This window comes from Lepidothrix coronata, unplaced genomic scaffold (assembly GCF_001604755.1).
Source record: "Lepidothrix coronata isolate B3197 unplaced genomic scaffold, Lepidothrix_coronata-1.0 Scaffold69, whole genome shotgun sequence".
Classification (NCBI taxonomy): domain Eukaryota; kingdom Metazoa; phylum Chordata; class Aves; order Passeriformes; family Pipridae; genus Lepidothrix; species Lepidothrix coronata.
The window spans coordinates 1345839-1363496 of NW_016690249.1; the positions used below are offsets into that span (position 1 = coordinate 1345839).

General features: G+C 43.6%; 1 protein-coding gene across 8 annotated transcripts in view; it reads left to right on the forward strand.

Annotated features, from left to right (window-relative positions):
- The window catches only part of MTUS2 (microtubule associated tumor suppressor candidate 2), a 249480-nt gene that overhangs the window by 215789 nt on the left and 16033 nt on the right, over nucleotides 1-17658 (forward strand). For all 8 annotated transcript variants that reach the window (XM_017818680.1, XM_017818679.1, XM_017818682.1 and 5 more), the window contains 2 exons: nucleotides 7822-7888; nucleotides 14594-14808. In XM_017818680.1, coding sequence (XP_017674169.1) covers nucleotides 7822-7888; nucleotides 14594-14808 — 282 coding nt within the window. The remainder of the gene's footprint in view (nucleotides 1-7821; nucleotides 7889-14593; nucleotides 14809-17658) is intronic.

Below are 17658 nucleotides of genomic sequence, written 5' to 3' on the forward strand. Positions count from 1 at the left end.
AAATCCACTGCGCAGGCTCGAAGGGTTAATGACCTTTCCCAAATCTTCACTCGCGAAGACTGGCCATTATTTATATTTATTAACAGTTTTGCTGGACATTCTTGTTGTTTCCTACTATTTTCAAAATCACTTTGTGCATCACCTCTTACAGTAGGACATACAATTAAAAAAAACCCTCCTGTTCAGAGAGGCACAGATCTCAGCATCAGAAGACAGAGCTGTTTCAGCTTTAAGGATAATGCAGTTTTTCTGTATGTTTGGTAGTGGTTTGGCTTTCAGGAAAATAATGGGTTTCTGGTTTAAATAGGCATTTGCAGCATGAACACCTTGGCTGCAAGTCATTGAACTGTTTTGCCTTTTTCCGGTATTATCTTTAATGTAAGTTTTTAGAGGAAAATATTTCATGCCAGGGGCAAGAGCCCAGGAGAGGTGAGGCTGCTGCAGCTCCATGCCCTGTGTCTGGACAAGAAAATATGTACCCATTGGGCACATGGATACGGATCAGACATACGCACCACTATGTGTATATATGCAGGTTAGGGTTATGTTAGATTATGTGGTTTATATACACATATACATGGCCAAAAAATTACCCCAGCCCTCGAGGATTACAGAAGTCTCTAGGTACGTTGCAGAGGTCTGTGTTTTTCCAATCCCAAGGAGTCACTGAGGTCCAGAAAGGTCGATCTTTCTCGAGATTTAAATAAACGACTTCAGGGAAAGTCCTTACGGGGAGATCAAACCGGCTCGGGAGGCTGGGGAACGCTCGGGGGAACATCCCGCACGGCCCGCGGACGAACCAGTGGACCCACTCGGGGAGAGCGGACCGCTGGAAGCGGGGCCCCGTCCCCTGTCCCGCCCCGCTGGCAGCAGCCCCCGCGCCGCGGGGCCGCGCAGCACGGCGGGCAGCTGTGCTCAGCCGCAGAGCCCGCAGGGCGGCCGGGACGGGATCCAGTGCGGCAGAGCCGCGGTCCGCCGGCACCGCAGCCCTGCTGCCCGGCTCACGCCAAGCAGTGGATTAGGGAGCGGTGCGGAGAGTAGCCGGGAGACGCTCGAGCAGCGAGCCGGGGGACGTTCGCGTTAAAGGCGCCATCCGAGCGGACACGGAAGACGGGGACTACGATGATCAGTGGCTGTGAATGCGGCAGGAAGATGAGAAACCAGAGCCGCCCCGGCTGAGAGCACAGGCTCACTGTGGGATTTCAGCGCGTTTGGGGATGTCGCTGCGAAGTTTCAAACCCCGTCCCTGCCGTCCCCCACCCCGGCACGTCCCTGCGATGGCGCTGCTGGACGTGCCCTGCTCTGGGCAAGCCTTTGCCAGCCGAAGCAACCGACCGCTCTCTTTCGGGAGAGGTCCGAGCCAGCGGGCGAGCAGCGGTGCTCCGGCGGGGCGGGGAGCGGGCAGCGATCCGCGGGGGGCGAAGGCGCCGCCGGCTCCACCACTCCGCACCCGCCGGGCCGCAGCAGCCGCCGGCTCGGCGACACCGTCCCTGCCCCGCTCCCAGCTCCTCGCCCCCGGCCCCGGCATCCCCCGGCGCCCCGGGACGCTTCAGGTCGACAAGTCCCCTTGGCCAGCCTCGGCGTGCGGGGACGCGACATCCCTTCCTGCCAGTGTCACCGCCCGGGGCTCATCCTCTGGCTCCGTGTCAGGCTGGCGGCAGTCCGGCCGGTGGCAGTACGGCGGGTGGCGGTCCTGCCAGGATGGGCAAATGCTGCTCCACATGTTTCCCCCCCGTTCGGTGCGAGGACGAGACGGTACTTTTGCCTCTTTTTATCCTTTCGTGAAAGGGAAGAAAAGTAGACTCGATAGAGCCTGTGCTGGCTGCTTCTCGCTGGCGTCGGTGGCGTGTGCGCATCCAGGGTGGCGGAGAGGGGACCGATGCTTGGCTTGTTTACAGCGTGGTGATCTCCCCTTCACCAGGGACAGGTCTAACTGTCGCTTTCTCATGCACTGCAGTGCCTTACATAAGTTTATCCTGCAGTGTAAATGTAAAGGTTGGATGCTTATGAAGCAAGGAGGGACCTTTGGCATCTTCTGTAGCAACAGTCGGCTTGATATCTTGCTCTGCTTTTCATACATTTTTAATAGCCATGCGGAGTACAAGTTATGAAGGAAACTTGCACAGAGTTTTAAAGTTTGAAGAGATATTATTCAGCCTATAGCTGTCCTAAGGTTTTACCTCTCCAACAATCCTCCTCTCTGACAGAATATTGATCCTCCAATGTAGGAGAAATGAAACAAGACAAAACTACCTTTTTTTCTTATGTCCGGGTGAATCTAAATCAAACAAATACCTAGGCATCAAAATGGGTCATGTAACAAATGCCAGTGCAGAGGTAACTATGTAGCTACAGACAGCAGGAAAATAACATGTGCAAGAGAAGTTGTGGGACATTTCAAACACATAGCTTTTCCCACTATTCTTCTGGGAATTTGCCTGGATTTTAAGTACATACAGAAGAGTGAGAGAACGAATGTATGCAATTAATTTGCTTGATAGAAAATATCTTGGCAGAAACAGGTATTTGTGAAGTATATTCTGTTAGAGTTTGGCTTTTTAAAATATTCATCTACTACATGAAATGAAAAACTGGTAGTGTCTCCCATTTACTAATAATATGTTCAAATATAGCTTGAGAAGTGCTACTAACTAGGTTAAGAAAAAATGTGTGGGTTAATATAAAACTTGTCAAATATAGTGGTCACTGGGGGATATCTAGGTGCTTGTGAACTTTAACCTAAACCTAAAGAATGTTATGAGAGAGGATTACCTGACAACATGATTGAACATCAGTGTTAAAGCACTTCTTTTTTGAAGGAAAACTATAGATAATTTTGAGCATCAGCTGCCGTGGGATTCAGTTATTGCTTCTACAGGTATCATCTGAAATATTTATTGGTACAAGAGAATTCTCAATGTATATTATTCTCTTTCCAATTTTTTATATAACACCTTGCCACAGGGAAGTCTGAATAAAGCAACAGTGACTAAGCACCATTTGCAGGTCAGCATTTTTTTTTAATATTTTGAAAGCTTCAGATACAGAAAAGCTGTTCTGGAGGAACAAGTGCCACAGAGCATCTCTGTGCAGTGCATTTTTTAGGAGGTATTGCGGAGAACTGAGAAGTGTTTGTGGAGACATTGTACATACATTTAGACCTTAGAATATGTGCAAACATGAAAGTTGGCAGGGTAGAGACACATGTAAATTTGGGAAGTTAACTTCCTAAGTTTACTTCCCAGCTGCGGTTGACTTCCTGTGTGGGTCTGGGCAATTTTCTGATGTTCCTTGCCTCATCTGACCCATTTCCATTTCTACAATGGATCTACTATTACTTACCTATTTTTAAAAAGCACCTGGAGGTTTAATTAATTAGCATTTCTAATTAATTAGTATTTTTCAGGTAGTTTGTAGTTCTCAGAGGAGACTCTAAGGCAAATCTCCCCACCCCACAATTATTCCTGGTCCAAAGTAAAATCTTGACCTGTCTCCCTGATGATGTATCCTCAAGGATATCTTGCCTGTCAGCTGAAACTGTGCAATTGAAGCAGAGCCTTTCATAGAATCACTTAATCATTGTATAGTTTGGGTTGGAAGAGACCTTTGAAGATCATCTAGAGCAGAGACATCTTCAGATATCCAGCCTCTGCCCCCAAGCCTTCATCACTACTTCTTAATCTGTTTGGACAACACCAGCATCTTACCCATCCTCTGACTCATATTTTTGCCAAGTTGTTTTTCTAGGTCCTCACATGAAGTTGTATCTAAATTCTGCTGATTTATTTTCTTAATACACTGTTAACTTTTGGCCAGTGTTATTTAATTGGATTAATTCATATTTCCTTCCTATGTCTCTGGCTACCTGCCTGACTACATTCCAGGTTTTCTGGAGCTGCTTGGAAATTGCACCAATATAAGTCATGCCTCAGTCTATCCTCAGGGTGTTTTGAGTTGAACAGAGAATACACAAGTGCCATTTTCAGTGTCTGTTTCACTTACTGAAATGCAGTCTGACGTCAAGCCTTTCACAGGAGAAATATTGGGAAGTCTGTGTTATAAAGCTGATCATATGAAAAAGAGTTGCTACTGCGTCTTCTGTTCAACAGACAGTAGTTTAAACACAGAGCAAACATATCATTCTACCTATTCTATTTTTCTTTCTGTCTGAGGAGATGGGGCACATTTCAGATGCAAGACTCAACCATTATATTGGAGAGTTCTGGAATGAGGAAGAAGGTTTTCTTCATCACTGTCATGAGTGTAATTTTATTTTATGAAAATTACTTCAGCATCAGAGTAATTTCTTGGGATGCAGCAACGGAAGACCTTTGTCATCATTTTTCCAAGAAGTACTGAAACCCATCATTCATTAAAAGTACATGAAAAATAAGTGTGACATTTTAATTCATACAAAACCCAATGTTTTGGTTTCACAATTTGGCCAGAAAAAAATGAATTCCAGATCACGTCAAAGGGATTTTTTTTTTCTCCCTTTCCATTTAACTGCAGCAGTAAAATGCTGGATATTTGCACAATCTCCTTACAGTGTCTCTGACCTTTTCACCTACTTGAAACAGCTGTGTCGCTAGTATGGTCACTGAACCTTTTTAAACTTAAGTTGGATTTGGCCCTTAGCTGCTAATTCTCAGTAGCTCAACTCCAACTGGCGGCCTAGTACAGGACCTCTACAAACCTCCTTTGGTATGCTGAGCCTGTCAGACACAAAACTATTAGGAGGGCAGCTGCTTACCTTGTCTTCTCTTTCAAATGTTTTGTTGAGATAAATAGTAATGAAGACTGATAAACCCAATGGGATGTCCTGTTAATTTGGTTTCTTATACATTTGTTTCAGGAAAGTTTTCCTTGTGTGCTTATGAATTTTCAAATTGCTTTGTTGTTTTGACATTGGATATATATGAATCTCAGCTATCTCTGATAGCTTTACATTCCAAAGTCTGATCCAGTTTTGCTCTACTGTAATGTTTGGTTTCCTTAGCACTGGCATTCCCAGTTCCCTGGTTGCACTGACAGTGAAGTGCTGGTTATCTGCAGAGCCACGTCAATGATAACAAGTAGGGGCTTTTTCGGTTTGCATTACTGTCGTGTTTAGACTGCTGCAGGAACACGTGCAGTTCAAGCCTATCATGTCAGACTAACAAAGCAGGTTGCTGTAACAGAAGATGTCAGGGATTTTTGTAAATTCACTGTGCATCCAGGAACCCAGGAGGCCGATACAATGATTAGCCAAAACTGCACCTTGCTTCTCTTGCAGGAGAGGAAGATAAGGACTCATGTACTGTTGCTCTCTAGAAGAACGCTCTGAGAAAGAGGGACTACTTGAGGCCTTGGCACTGAGGCCAACCTTTGCATGTATAACCTGCCAGGAAACATAAATATGAAGTCCCAAAGAGCAAACAGGACACTAACCAATATAAAATACAATGCAAAAAGTATTGGCAAGGCAGTCAAATGACAGCAAAGGCACCTGAGCTGTGTCAATATCAGCTGCTTGAGACAACCCCAGGGGCTGCTCTGGAAACCACGGCCCCAGGATGGTGGGAGGCAGACTTGAGGCCCACTGCCCTGGTAGATTGGTGTCCATGCTGGACCTTGAGTTATTTTTAAGCTGACACCATGGCAATTCTCTACATTTTTGGAGAGGGTCCCACCAGCGAGGGTCCCACCACCAAGTGTCCTCAAGGGTAGGACAAACCTTAGCTAAGATAAAACATAATGTAATGTTTCTAATGAGGGATCAAAATTCTAAACCCCCTTTTTTTCCCTAGGATGTGGGGATTTTAATTGCTTTTAATTTTCTTCATGTAAATAGAATAGTAACAATCCCACTGAATTCTGCTTATCTGTAGGTTCTGGCAATGGTTTGTGCAGAGCTTTCTTGCTTAAATGGCTTTTGTTTCAAATAGTGGGAGCCTGGTAATTTGAGTGGGTGCTCCCCATCTGCAAGTCCTGTACCCAGTATATCCCTGTGCAGACACCTTCAAGGGCACCAAGTCCTGGCAATCTGTCAAGAACACTTCTTAAAATTACTCCCGTGAGTTAAACAGACAGTGTGGGCAGATGCAGTGGTATTCTCCAAAAGGAGAAACCTTATCTCTGTAAGGCTGCTGATTTGGGAATATGTGTGAAGGGATCTGGCTTTTTAACATACCAGGCTGTATTTATCTGGACCTTTTAATTTTTTTTTTCATAACTTTTTTACTAATTAGAAAAAAAAAAAAAAAAAAAGCACATCATTTTATTCTGAGCCTAACGCAGTTGGTTGGGACTGGACACTCTGCAGTCCTGGCACACAGCCCCATGTGCATTACTCAGCAGGGTATGGAGCTGACTGGAGGAACCAGGCCTTGCACTCCTGGTATCTTCCCATAACTGAGTAAGAAAGATGCCCACATCATCTGGGTCTCCTCAGACTCTCAAGGCTCTCAAATCATCTCAGTTTCTCACTCTGTTTACAGCAAACTTTCTGGAAAGTGTGTCCCTTGGATCTGGTGGAAGTCCTCCCAAGACGGCAGTAGTAAAGGATTAACATAAATTCCACATTCCATTATTCTGGTAGTACCAGAAATAAAGCTGTGTTAGTTCTCTTAATGGAGTTAAAAATTAGGTGCAGGAAAAATAAACAGAAAGATTAAGATCTGAAATATTTTTTCCACTTTCATTTTTGTAATATAGAACTAATTTGCTATCCTATCTGCTATGTATCCTGCTACCAAACTAATCCTTTTTATGTCCTAGATTTTTGTTAGCCTTGCTTGCTTATTACTGAAAGATATTGTTTCTAGGACTCCTTGTAATTCAATTTACTACTGCACTGCCCTTTCTTTTGAATATAACTTTTCTGTAGTGTCCTTTTAGGATTCTTGACCTTTTCTAACCTGGAACATATTTATAGTAGTCTGATCTAGTTTTCCTAATAGTGAACTTCCCAGCAGGATACCTTCTTTTATCTTCTTCCTAATATGATTCAGGATACATCTCAATTTAAAGTGCCCATATGATTGAACCATTATGCTGGGATTTATTGTAGAAAATCAAACTCCAAAGGAGTTTTCCTAAGAATTTTCTTTGTCAGTTTGTACAGCACTCATCAGATATCTTCTATCAAAGTCCTTTCATTTTATTAATAACATCTTAACATTGCTAATGTAAATATATTTTTATTTTCCTTTAGCCAATTCATGCACTTTACTTCCTTAAGTATTTGGATTTCTTTTGAGACTAGTCAAGGAAAGGAGCTCTTGTTCTTTACAGGCAATGAAATCACAGGAATAAACGTGGAAATAGTCATGAACTTTAGTGGTGTCTGTATGGGTATGCTCACCATGTCTAGAACGGTGTGAGTACAGCTATCTGCTCTGCAAATTGGACTGTGTGAGATATTATTATGTTTGGAGGTGGTTAAATGCAGACATAAATAGATTAAAGTCTTTTAACAGAATTAATAAATCAATATTGTACATGCAGTCCAGCCATAAATGGTACATAGGTTGACCAAAATATGATATTAAAAAAAATTGTCTTTTTAGACACATAGGAGTAAATAGAGTATTTTGTGCTGTCATGTGCACGTGAGTGTGTGTACATGTATTCACAGACATACAGGGTATTTCTAGCCAGTGAGTCGTGGTTCCTAAGCTTGATTTAAAAACTGAATGAATTAATTATAATCCCACACCCCTCCCCTATAACAAATCTGAGGAATCAATCTAATCTGCTTTACTAAATGAACACGTGAAAGTGCTTATCTGGGATAAAACTGGGGACTATACATACTTCTCTCTCTTTTTCCTTAAACAGAATGAAAATGCCCTTGTGAAAATAAAGGAGTTAGGAGTCGAGCTTGCAAAGATCAGGGATGAAGTTGGTAAGTAGTACAAGAAAAGTAACAATGAAGTGATTTTCTCACTTTACACAAAATCAGTTATTATTATTATTTGTGACCTGATCCTGGAGAACCTGCATGCATGTGATGAAGTGTCTTCTGAAGCCTACTGGCCAGGGGTTTTGTGGCTTTGCAGGGAACTGTGATTCTACCTTTTTGCTGTGGAGATGGGACCGTCACCACACATGCTGGAACTAGTTGTGCATCATCTTTACTAGAGAAATTGTTCTTCATAAATCCATAGCTTCCATTCTCAAACATCACCACTGCCAAGGACAAAGCATAATGATGAAAAGTGGGAACTTGAGACTGTTGCAGTGAATGGTGACTAGGAATGCATCACTTAATTATGAACATTTGCATGGTTTGCAGTTCAGATACAAACTGAAGGACACCAAGCTCCAAACTTGCTTATTAATATCTCTAAGGTCTCTTCCTGGTGGAGACAGGAAGAGCAATGCATCCCATTTGATCTGTGTATTCCCTGGGTACCTGCATACATCACTTTTCCTTTTGGTTTCTGATCTAGACAGGAGAGACAGGGAGAGTGTAAAGATATTGCAACTCCTGAGAGAGAAGGTGGGCTTATTCCCTGGGTACCTGCATCCATCACTTTTCCTTTTGGTTTCTGATCTAGACAGGAGAGACAGGGAGAGTGTAAAGATATTGCAACTCCTGAGAGAGAAGGTGGGCTTTTGCTCTGGCTTCAGTCAACAGTCTGAGTTCTTTTGAATCTCCCCAGAATGAGTATGATGTAGGGTTCATCTACCCCAGGGCAAATGGAGAGGAGGACCACTGGGGCAGGGGACACCCTGGGTACCAAAAGGTGTTGGAACCACAAATGACTGGAGTTATGAACAGGGGGGACTTCTTAGCTTCCCCTTCATGTGGGAGCCCAGTTGCTGGGTCATACAGTAAACACAGATTGTGCCAAGTGGACAGAGGGTGATTTGGCTGGCAAAGGAAGGCTCAGGCCAAACCCCTGTGAGATGGGCAGAACTGCAGATCCTTCCTGTGCTTCGTCTTCACCTTGCCTAAGACAACCCACTTCAGAAAAGCTGAGCAAAGCCCTTTTCTGAAACCCATCAACTTGTATTCCCTGATATGCCCCTCCAAAATTATTTGGCTGATTTTCATTTCATGGTGAGCTTTATTGTCCCCATGGCAAACATATACTGCAGGAATGGCAGAATAGCATTTGCAGTTATTCCCTGATGTCTGCCTTCCTCCATCCTCTGATCTCCACAGCTCTCAAAGAGGAATTGTAGCCACCTTTGGTTGGTTGGTACATTCTTTAGGCAGGGCATATCTGAAGCTCTTAGTTCAATATCCATTTCTCATTTGAAAGCCCTGCTTCAATCTAGCAGGGTGGGTTTGCTCATTTTCATGAGTGTTTTTTCAAGTGGCAGTGACATGGGAAGGAAAGAAAGGTTCGGTGCTGGAGATGAAGAGTTCTGTTTCCATTTACACCATGTTTGTACAGCTGAAGTGAATACAAATCCCTGATGGCTTTGCTGGAGAACATTGCCAAGGATATAAGTAAGCGCCGGCCTATTTGGGGGTCACAGAGTAGGATGTTCAGTAACAGATCATGGCACTGCCTGCCCTTGCTATTGCCCTTGCACATGCAGCAATAGACACCTCCTCTGCCCAGAACTGGGTCACGATGGCAAATGTGGAGACAATTTTGGTAAGAACCCCAGATACTCCAGAAGAGCAGGCTGAGCTGTACTGCTTCAGAAGGGAGATAAGCTGTAGACATGTATGGGCTTTCTTTCTCAGAAAGGGGAAAGGTGGTGTGAAATAGTCCTGTCCTCAGTGGTCCTGTAGGCATGTGTAATGGAGAGGAGCCATTACAGGCCATCTCTTCCTGAGCAAGACACCACTCTGGGAGACACCAAGATGCTGAGCAGAGGCTGTTTAGGAGTGACACAGGTGTCTGGTCATCTGCTCAGTGAAGGTAATCTTCTCTCTATAACAGGTGCAACATGAGATGCAATGTAGCCAGGTAGAACGACTCCCAGTAGCGATGAACAAAAAAATGAACATGTGCAGGTATTGCACTTCAGCACAATGCAAAAAAATAAATCAGCGGTACAAATCCTAGTATATATCCATAAATATGGAAGATCAATGTCTATGTTTTTTAGTGAAAGTCAAAAATTGCTGGACAGTCTGTTTTCCTTTGGTATGAAATTATAAAATTAAGTTTTGTGAAACAACCAGTGTTTTAAATCTGTGGAAAAGGTGAAAGGCAAATGCCACGTGCATGAGAGCATTTCTTGTCAGTGCATTTCTTTGCTATCTCTAAAGCAGTTCAAGCTGGGGCTGTGGGTGCTACTGGAGACATGCAGCCCCCTTGTGCTATAGGAGGGTTATTTTGCTCTCACTATCAGATGAATTATAGGTGATTCTATGAAGAAATTTAGGGAAAATCTACAGAGCATGTTATAGAACCAAGTTGTATTCTGACTTGTTCCAGTCACTTTGATAAGTAGTCACTCATTAATTTAAAAATAACCAGTCCAGTTAAACAGCATGGGTGTTGGTCAGAAATTCCTGATTTCTCATGTGTAAATTCACCATGTCAGACTCACTGATGCAAATGCCATAATGAATCAGTGAAACAAGGCTGGATTAGCCAGGGTTGATACAGGCAGTGTGTCCAACATTTAGTTATTTAGGCAATAGCTGTAATTCAGACTTACAATTTAGTTGCTGAACATGCTTAGTTTTGAAAGCACATGGCCTTTGTTAACTTCAACAGAAACTGCAGGATTCTGCTATACAAAGCAATGAAGCTGCAAGAAAGAATACACTGTTCAGAAAAGTCAGAATTAAGTTTAAGGAAAATTCTTTTGGCAAATAAAAACATCATTGAAGCAATAGCAGTGATAGAGCATGTGTAAAATAGCTTAGGGAGACCTGCACCTTCTGGACCCAAGCAAAATATTTAGGTTCAGACAGTGCCCACTTTTACCCCCAGCACTGCTGTAAGTGTATCACACCTCGTCTGAAACCAGCATGGGTGAAATAGGAAAGTGATTCTCCCTCCCCAGTCCTGGGGAGGAATATGGCCTCTATAAACACTGAGGGACTTGTTATTTTAAGCAATAAGATTTGCTCATGTATTTTGCTAGAAATAGCAAGGCTAGAAAAACATGAGAAGCAGTCATTCTACAGTCAAGACACTGATCTTTATAAATTATAAATATAAGCACTTTTCAGCTGCAACACTGAGTCTCTTGAAATAAAGATGTTTTGAAGATGGGCTATTTCCTTTCAAGATAATGGAAATTAAATGTCAGAATTACCTGCTTCTTTTCTGCAGACCAGTGGCATGTGAAGTGAGTTGAGAGGAGGTATAAAGATGCATAAAAAACCTAGATGAAGACAAGACGATCTGATGTCAAGTTTAAAAATTGTACTATCTGTATTCACAAGAATTTGGAAACCAAAGCCTGTGTGTCATTTCCTCCTGGATATGCCTCCCAGTCAGAGGACCCATAACCTGAGTGTGGTGGCTGGGATTTTCTCTGTGAATCTGGGGTCAAGAAGAAGAGAAGAGTCTAAGTGGCAAAGAGCCCCTTTCTCAGGGGGGCAAACAGTCCCTCTGTGGGGCCACAAGACACCAGCCCCCTGGTTCCATCAAGATTTACCCTCCTGAATGGGAAGCTGGGTTGTGGCTCAGAGTCTGTGTGTGTGGCAGGGTGTCAGTCCAGTGGTAACATCTATGTTTCCCTCACTGTCCCAGCCCATTCAGAAATGGGTTTTGCTCATCCGTTGCACACTGTAAAAGCCGCTTGGTGCTCAGGGAATAGAGAGGCAACCGTAGCCAGTCTCGTTTAACCCAGCACACTGCCATCCCAGGAAATGCCACGTTATTTCAGAGTCATTTCCAGCCTGTAAGCAGCAAGGGAAATACCCAGAGAGAAGGAAAAAGACAGCCAGGGTGTAACTCTTCATGATAGCAGCCAATTGTAGTTTTGCTCTCCTTGTCTTGTTCCCTGTCATTAACAGATTCATATAACTTTTCTTAGTGATTTTTTCTTTTTCTACAAGAGTGGCTCACTTTAGCAGTATCCCTATCCTGATGCCTGAAATTCACTGTTTTACAGTAACATTAGCCAGTTTTCTGTTCAGGCATCTGTTTTGGGGTCCTTGCCGGTGCCGACGCAGCTGTTTCACCAGAACCACACACTGATGCCACAGCAGATTCAATGCCAGCTCCAGCAGGGAGGGCCCTCCCATGCTGATTCCTGCTCCCTAGGAGGGTAGGAGAGCTGCAGAGCCTTGGGCTGCATGGGTTTTGTTTTCTGCTATGCCTGTTCCAGTAGAGCCAGGCCCAAAGGTCCATGTCCTCACTAAGAAGAGGTTCAGTTTTTCCTCACCCCTTTGGTCGTTGGCCTCATTTGTCTTAGTCTGAGACTTACAGTAGGGTTCATTCCTTTGCATTAGAGGCATTTTATATTCACTATAAGGCAAATTTCCTGTGCAATGGCCCCATTTTCTGTCTCCAATGGCATTGTTGGGTGTGTGGGGAACATGCCATGCAAGCACACTTCCCTACTTTCCTCTTCCCTCCATTTTTCAGCTGCATCAGAGTTTGATTTGTGAATAGTTTTGTGTTTCAGGTTACAGGAAGTATTTCAGATGGACTTTCTTTTGGTTAGAGCATGTTATTTCATTGCCCAGTCCTTCCTATGTGCTGGGTAATCTCATCAGAGAGGATGGAGAGAGATGGAATTCATTACAGCTCCAATTTAAAGCTTGAGGAAGTTTGAATTCTACTGAAGGCATAGCTGCAAGCATAACCCCTCCTACTCTGGGATCACTTTACATGCCAAAGAAAATAAAAAAGCAAATGACATTCCAACTAATGACCATATAAAACACAAATTGTGCCATTCCATTTTCAGTATGAGGCAGGTGGGAAAGCTTTCTATGTGCTGCCACTCAGGTGCTAAGCTCACTGGTTCACTCTCTTTCTGTAAGGAGCAGAGAGCTTCAAAGGGACACAGAGTTCCTCACAGTACTCCAGAAAACATCAGGATCAGAACAGGATCCTGTTCTGGACAAACTGAGCAAATCTGGATATTGATGCCCAGTAAGTGTGGAAGCAGAGCTCTAAACAGGGTGAAAAATAGCTATGTGGGAAAGGAAATGGTTAGTTCGGGTGCCCAAACTACCTTGCATGGGTGCACTCAACATGAACTGTGGGGGCAGCAGTGGTAATTTGGACAAATTGTTGCTATCCTGGAAAAAATGAGCACAGTCTGACACCATCGTAGAAAGAGCCAGAAAAACATGCAGTGTGCCAGATACTGAGCAAATATATGGTCATAGGATAAATATGGTTTTGAAGCATGCAGCAGGGAGACAGCTGCTTCCCATCCTCCCGTTTACAATGCCACACAGGTCTGTGCATGGCACGCGCATTTTGAAAGGCAAAGGAAGGATAACTATGCAGACAGTTTGTTCAAAAGCTGATGATCTTTCTAAATCAGCTGTGAGTCTAAATAAGAAAGAAGCTCTAGAAGCCCATCTCTCCTTCTCTAGTATTCTGAATGTTGTGGTCATGATGATTTTAATCACTTCTTACCTGTTGGATCTTTACAAATTTGCTCTCTAAATGTTGTCTGGCTGATCTTGTCCAACTTACATCACATCTTCAGCATCTGGATTTGTTGCAACTGTTCTTTAGCAAAGCAAAAGGCTGAGAACAGGGTGTTTGTGACATGGCTTTCCTTGCATCCTGGGAACAATGTAGGTGAGGAACCAGATGAGGAAATGGACTGATTATCCTTGACTTGATGGAACTGTTGGAAAACAATTGTAGACATGGTTGAGAATTCTGGGACATAATCACTGGGTTAGTTCACTGGAGTAAAAATTTCACATTTTCGGATTTCCTTCAGTATCAACCTTTCACTTGTGCTCTCTGATTCCATTAAGCACACAAGAGAGTGGTTTGAGTATAAAAGTATTTTAAGTAAGTGTGTATTAATGGATTTGAGTAGTCCTTGCTGGAGGTGGTGCGAAAGACAGGTTTATGCGGTGACCACCTTCTAACAGCTGGAAAATGGGAAGTGTGAGATGCAATCCCTCTCCTGGTCAAGTCATCAATCATAATCCTTGCATAACATGTGCACAGGGTGCTCCTCAAGAGCCCAGGCAGCTTCTGCCTTCACTGGAAGTGGGAACTTAGACAAGGCTGTGTCTTGAGAGAAGAAAATAAGAAAAATCTTATATCCCAGTTGAAAGGCTTTGTGTCAAGTGATTGTCTCACATGCTGTTTCTTATATCTAAGGCCAAGTAAAATCCCCAAAGCCTCAGTTTGTGGATCCAAGACTGTGCTGACCAGGAGGAGACAATCAGTCACCCTGCAGGTCCACAGAATTCCGCGTTTTATTTATTATTAATGTTATAGTTATTGTTGTTGTTATTTTTCAATTCCAGTTTTGCATGGGCTTTTCCATACTCTGACAGTGCCTATATTGAAACAAATGCATGTGTATATGTGTGTGTGAGAGAGCAGGACAGGGAGAATCAGCAGCAAGAACTTGTTGCTGGCTGAGATTCATGGAAGTCCCAGAGTCAGTGAGAACCACCGTGCTCAGTGATGTACAAACAGGTCCAATTCCACTGTTGGGTCCAGAGTCTGACTGCATGGTCTTGTCCCCACAGCCCTCAACACAGAAAGATGGAAGAAACTACTGAGCGAGAAGGAGGAGCTGGAGAGGCGCTTCGAGGAGGAGGGGAAGCAGCTCCGCAGGCAGCAGCAGGAGGAGATGCAGGCGCTGGAGCAGCGGCTGCAGGAGGAGTACAGCGCTAAGAGGGAGAGCCTGCAGGAGCAGCACAGGCTGCAGCTGGAGCAAGCCAAATTGCAGCATCAGGATCAGGTCAGTCTCCATCTGTGGCCTTTGAAGAGTAGTCCATGCCAGTACTGGGAGGGTTCAGGTAATGAAATATATATTGCACATTCCAACAGGAAGGCACTGGTAATGAATTGATGACTGGAAAAATGTATTTATGACTATCTTTGCTGCTGTTTCTCACTATTAGTTCTGCTATTATTTCTACAGAGTAGTCTATTACATTGTTATGTCTTGTCTTCACATGCTTCCCTATGTTTTACAGTAAAAATATTAAGAGTATCTCTGCTGCCCACACATACTTGCTCCTCAACCCACCTATTTTAGGCAATTTATATGAAACCAAGGCTTAACAAGAACCTGCTCAACACAGGTAAGGCCAGCAGAACCATGCCCATTATTATTTCCAATTCTAGTTAAACGGCACTACAGCGAAGTGATAGCACCCATGCAACACATGCAGCATAAACATCAAGCACATGATGCACTCCAGATCCCCTGATTTCTGCTTCACCATCCAGTCTAATCTCTTGGAGTGTATGTCACAAGTGTTTCTCCTTGCTTTGTTTTCTATATCTAGGTAGGAATACTCTCATAAGCAGCTACTTTTGTCTTATTTTTGAATGGCTGAAGTGAACAACACTGTAACTCATCCTGTGGGAGCCTCTCGTATAGTGGCAGAATATCCTGGCCTGGATTATGTCAATAATGCCTTTACCCAGCCTTTTCTCATTTTGCCCCCAATAAGCACTGGATGCAGTTCTGATTTTTCCAGCTGCAACTCTTATCCACTACCCAACTCCCCAGGTCATGAGGGCTTTTCTCACATGTGTATCTGTTGCACTCAGATGCGCTCTGTAATCTGCCTTTAGGCTTTAACATGCCACAGCCCCCGCTGCCATGGGCATGCCACCCGGGCATCTGATGCAGCACAAGGGCCACTTGTCTGTGGAACATAAGCCCAGCCAATAAGGCCCCCTGTTTGCCAGCATTTTGCCCAGAGAAAAGGGCTAGCCTGCACCTAGCTCACAGGAGAGGAGAGATGCAGCACAGCAGAGATGGCAGCCTGCAGTCTTTAAGGTCAACAATACTGCCTGTATTTGATGTACTGTAAGACACTTCTGGGATAGGAGCTGTCCTTGCTGGCACTTGGGTCAGGCAACCATGTCAGATAGACACACAGAGTGACTGCTGCCCTTGGTATCACTGTGCAATTTGGTTTGATTCTTCAGTGCAGGGGTGTGAAGGACTCCTGCCGGATTTTACCTTTTTTAATTGCTGGATCTGCTAGTTGGTATTGATTTACAGGCTTGTAACATGCAACACAAAGGCTTGAAGCAACTGGGCTGTTCTGCCCCAGACAAACTACCCGTTTCTGTTACTACATTGATTTTCAAAGATGCATTAGAAGGTGCTATCAAATAGGTTTTCATGTCCTAAACCATATTTTTCAAAATATTCATCTGTGAATGGTTAGAACCTGTGCTCATCCATGTCTTTTGGTCCTCATTTTCATTTATGCAAGTTGGTTTTCTTGCAAGGCCTCTACGTTTTCTGCTTTTCTTTCTGATATGAAAGAGGGGTCATGTTCCCAAAAGCCTTGACAATTTTTTCCTGTCACTGTGTCACTGTGTCAGTCTGCCTGGTAGAAGATATGGGCTCTAACTGCAAGGCTTGGCTCTCCTGGAACACCAGACATCAGCATTTGTGAAGGAATTTGTTCTGACAATTAATTTTTTACTGAGCTCTGCTACTCTTTGAAGTGCTTCTGCAAGCTCAGAGGACCACAAGAACAGATCTTGGTTCTTCTCCTCTCAAGCTAATCAGTACAAGAAAGGGTGATACAAGTCATTGTAGAACTTGACTAGAAGTATGCTTATTTTTCTCATTTTCATCTACTTTCACTCTATACATCATTACACAGAAAAAGTGGAAATGCATCTTTCCCTCTGTGGGTTTGCTCCAGAGGGAGTTCCTTGATTTCTGAAGATAACACAAACATTCCTCTTCACTGCTTTGAAAATGCTGCTGTGACCCTAGTATATCAGAGTTTTACCCATATTTTCAATTCATAATTCAGCTACCGTGATGAGTTTTATCAGGATTTCCCTTTGAATTCCTACTCCACCGTAAACCCATCCCGTGTTGAGTGCTCTTGGATCAGAGGAGGCTGACAGGCCATGTTGGAAAGCTGCTCACCAATGTTTCTTGGCCAAGGAAATGTAACTCTTACGCTGTACATGAGAAAAGCCTTGTCCTTGAGCTGTCCATCTGCATGGGGGGATTTGAATTTGCGTTCATGAAGGCAATAACAATAACAAAATCCTTTTGCCCATGGATCTGCATGTATTTCTGTATTCATGCATCTAATTTGGAAGATAGTCATCCCACTTTCATGGTTTCTAGTCACAACTTAATCTTCCATGCTGTATTGCTGTAGTGACCACTTAGTTTACTACTGGATAGCTGTTGTTTCTTTGGATACACAGTTGTCAGGTTTGGGAGGTTCAGCTGTTTCTGAGGAGATAGCAGAGCATGAGAGCCAAACTCCTCATAAACTGATCATATATGCCAGTGCATTCTCATATCTCCTTGTAACTAAGGGCAAAATTGCAGAATAAAGGCTGTGATCTGGCTTGCCCACTAGAGCTTTCCCTTGATTTTACTTTATTAAGGCTTAAAAATCCCTCCTGAGGTACCTTTTATAGCTAGAAATAAACATGACTTGTGTTAAGTGTGTTGATCATGCCTATAGAGTAATTTAGTGGCGAAATTGGAATTAGCACCCAAGAGATCTGCTTTCCAGTGCCAAGTTGACTATCTGCCATGAAAAATTGCAGACAGGAGGTCACACTGGAAGATAAAAAGAGTCATTTG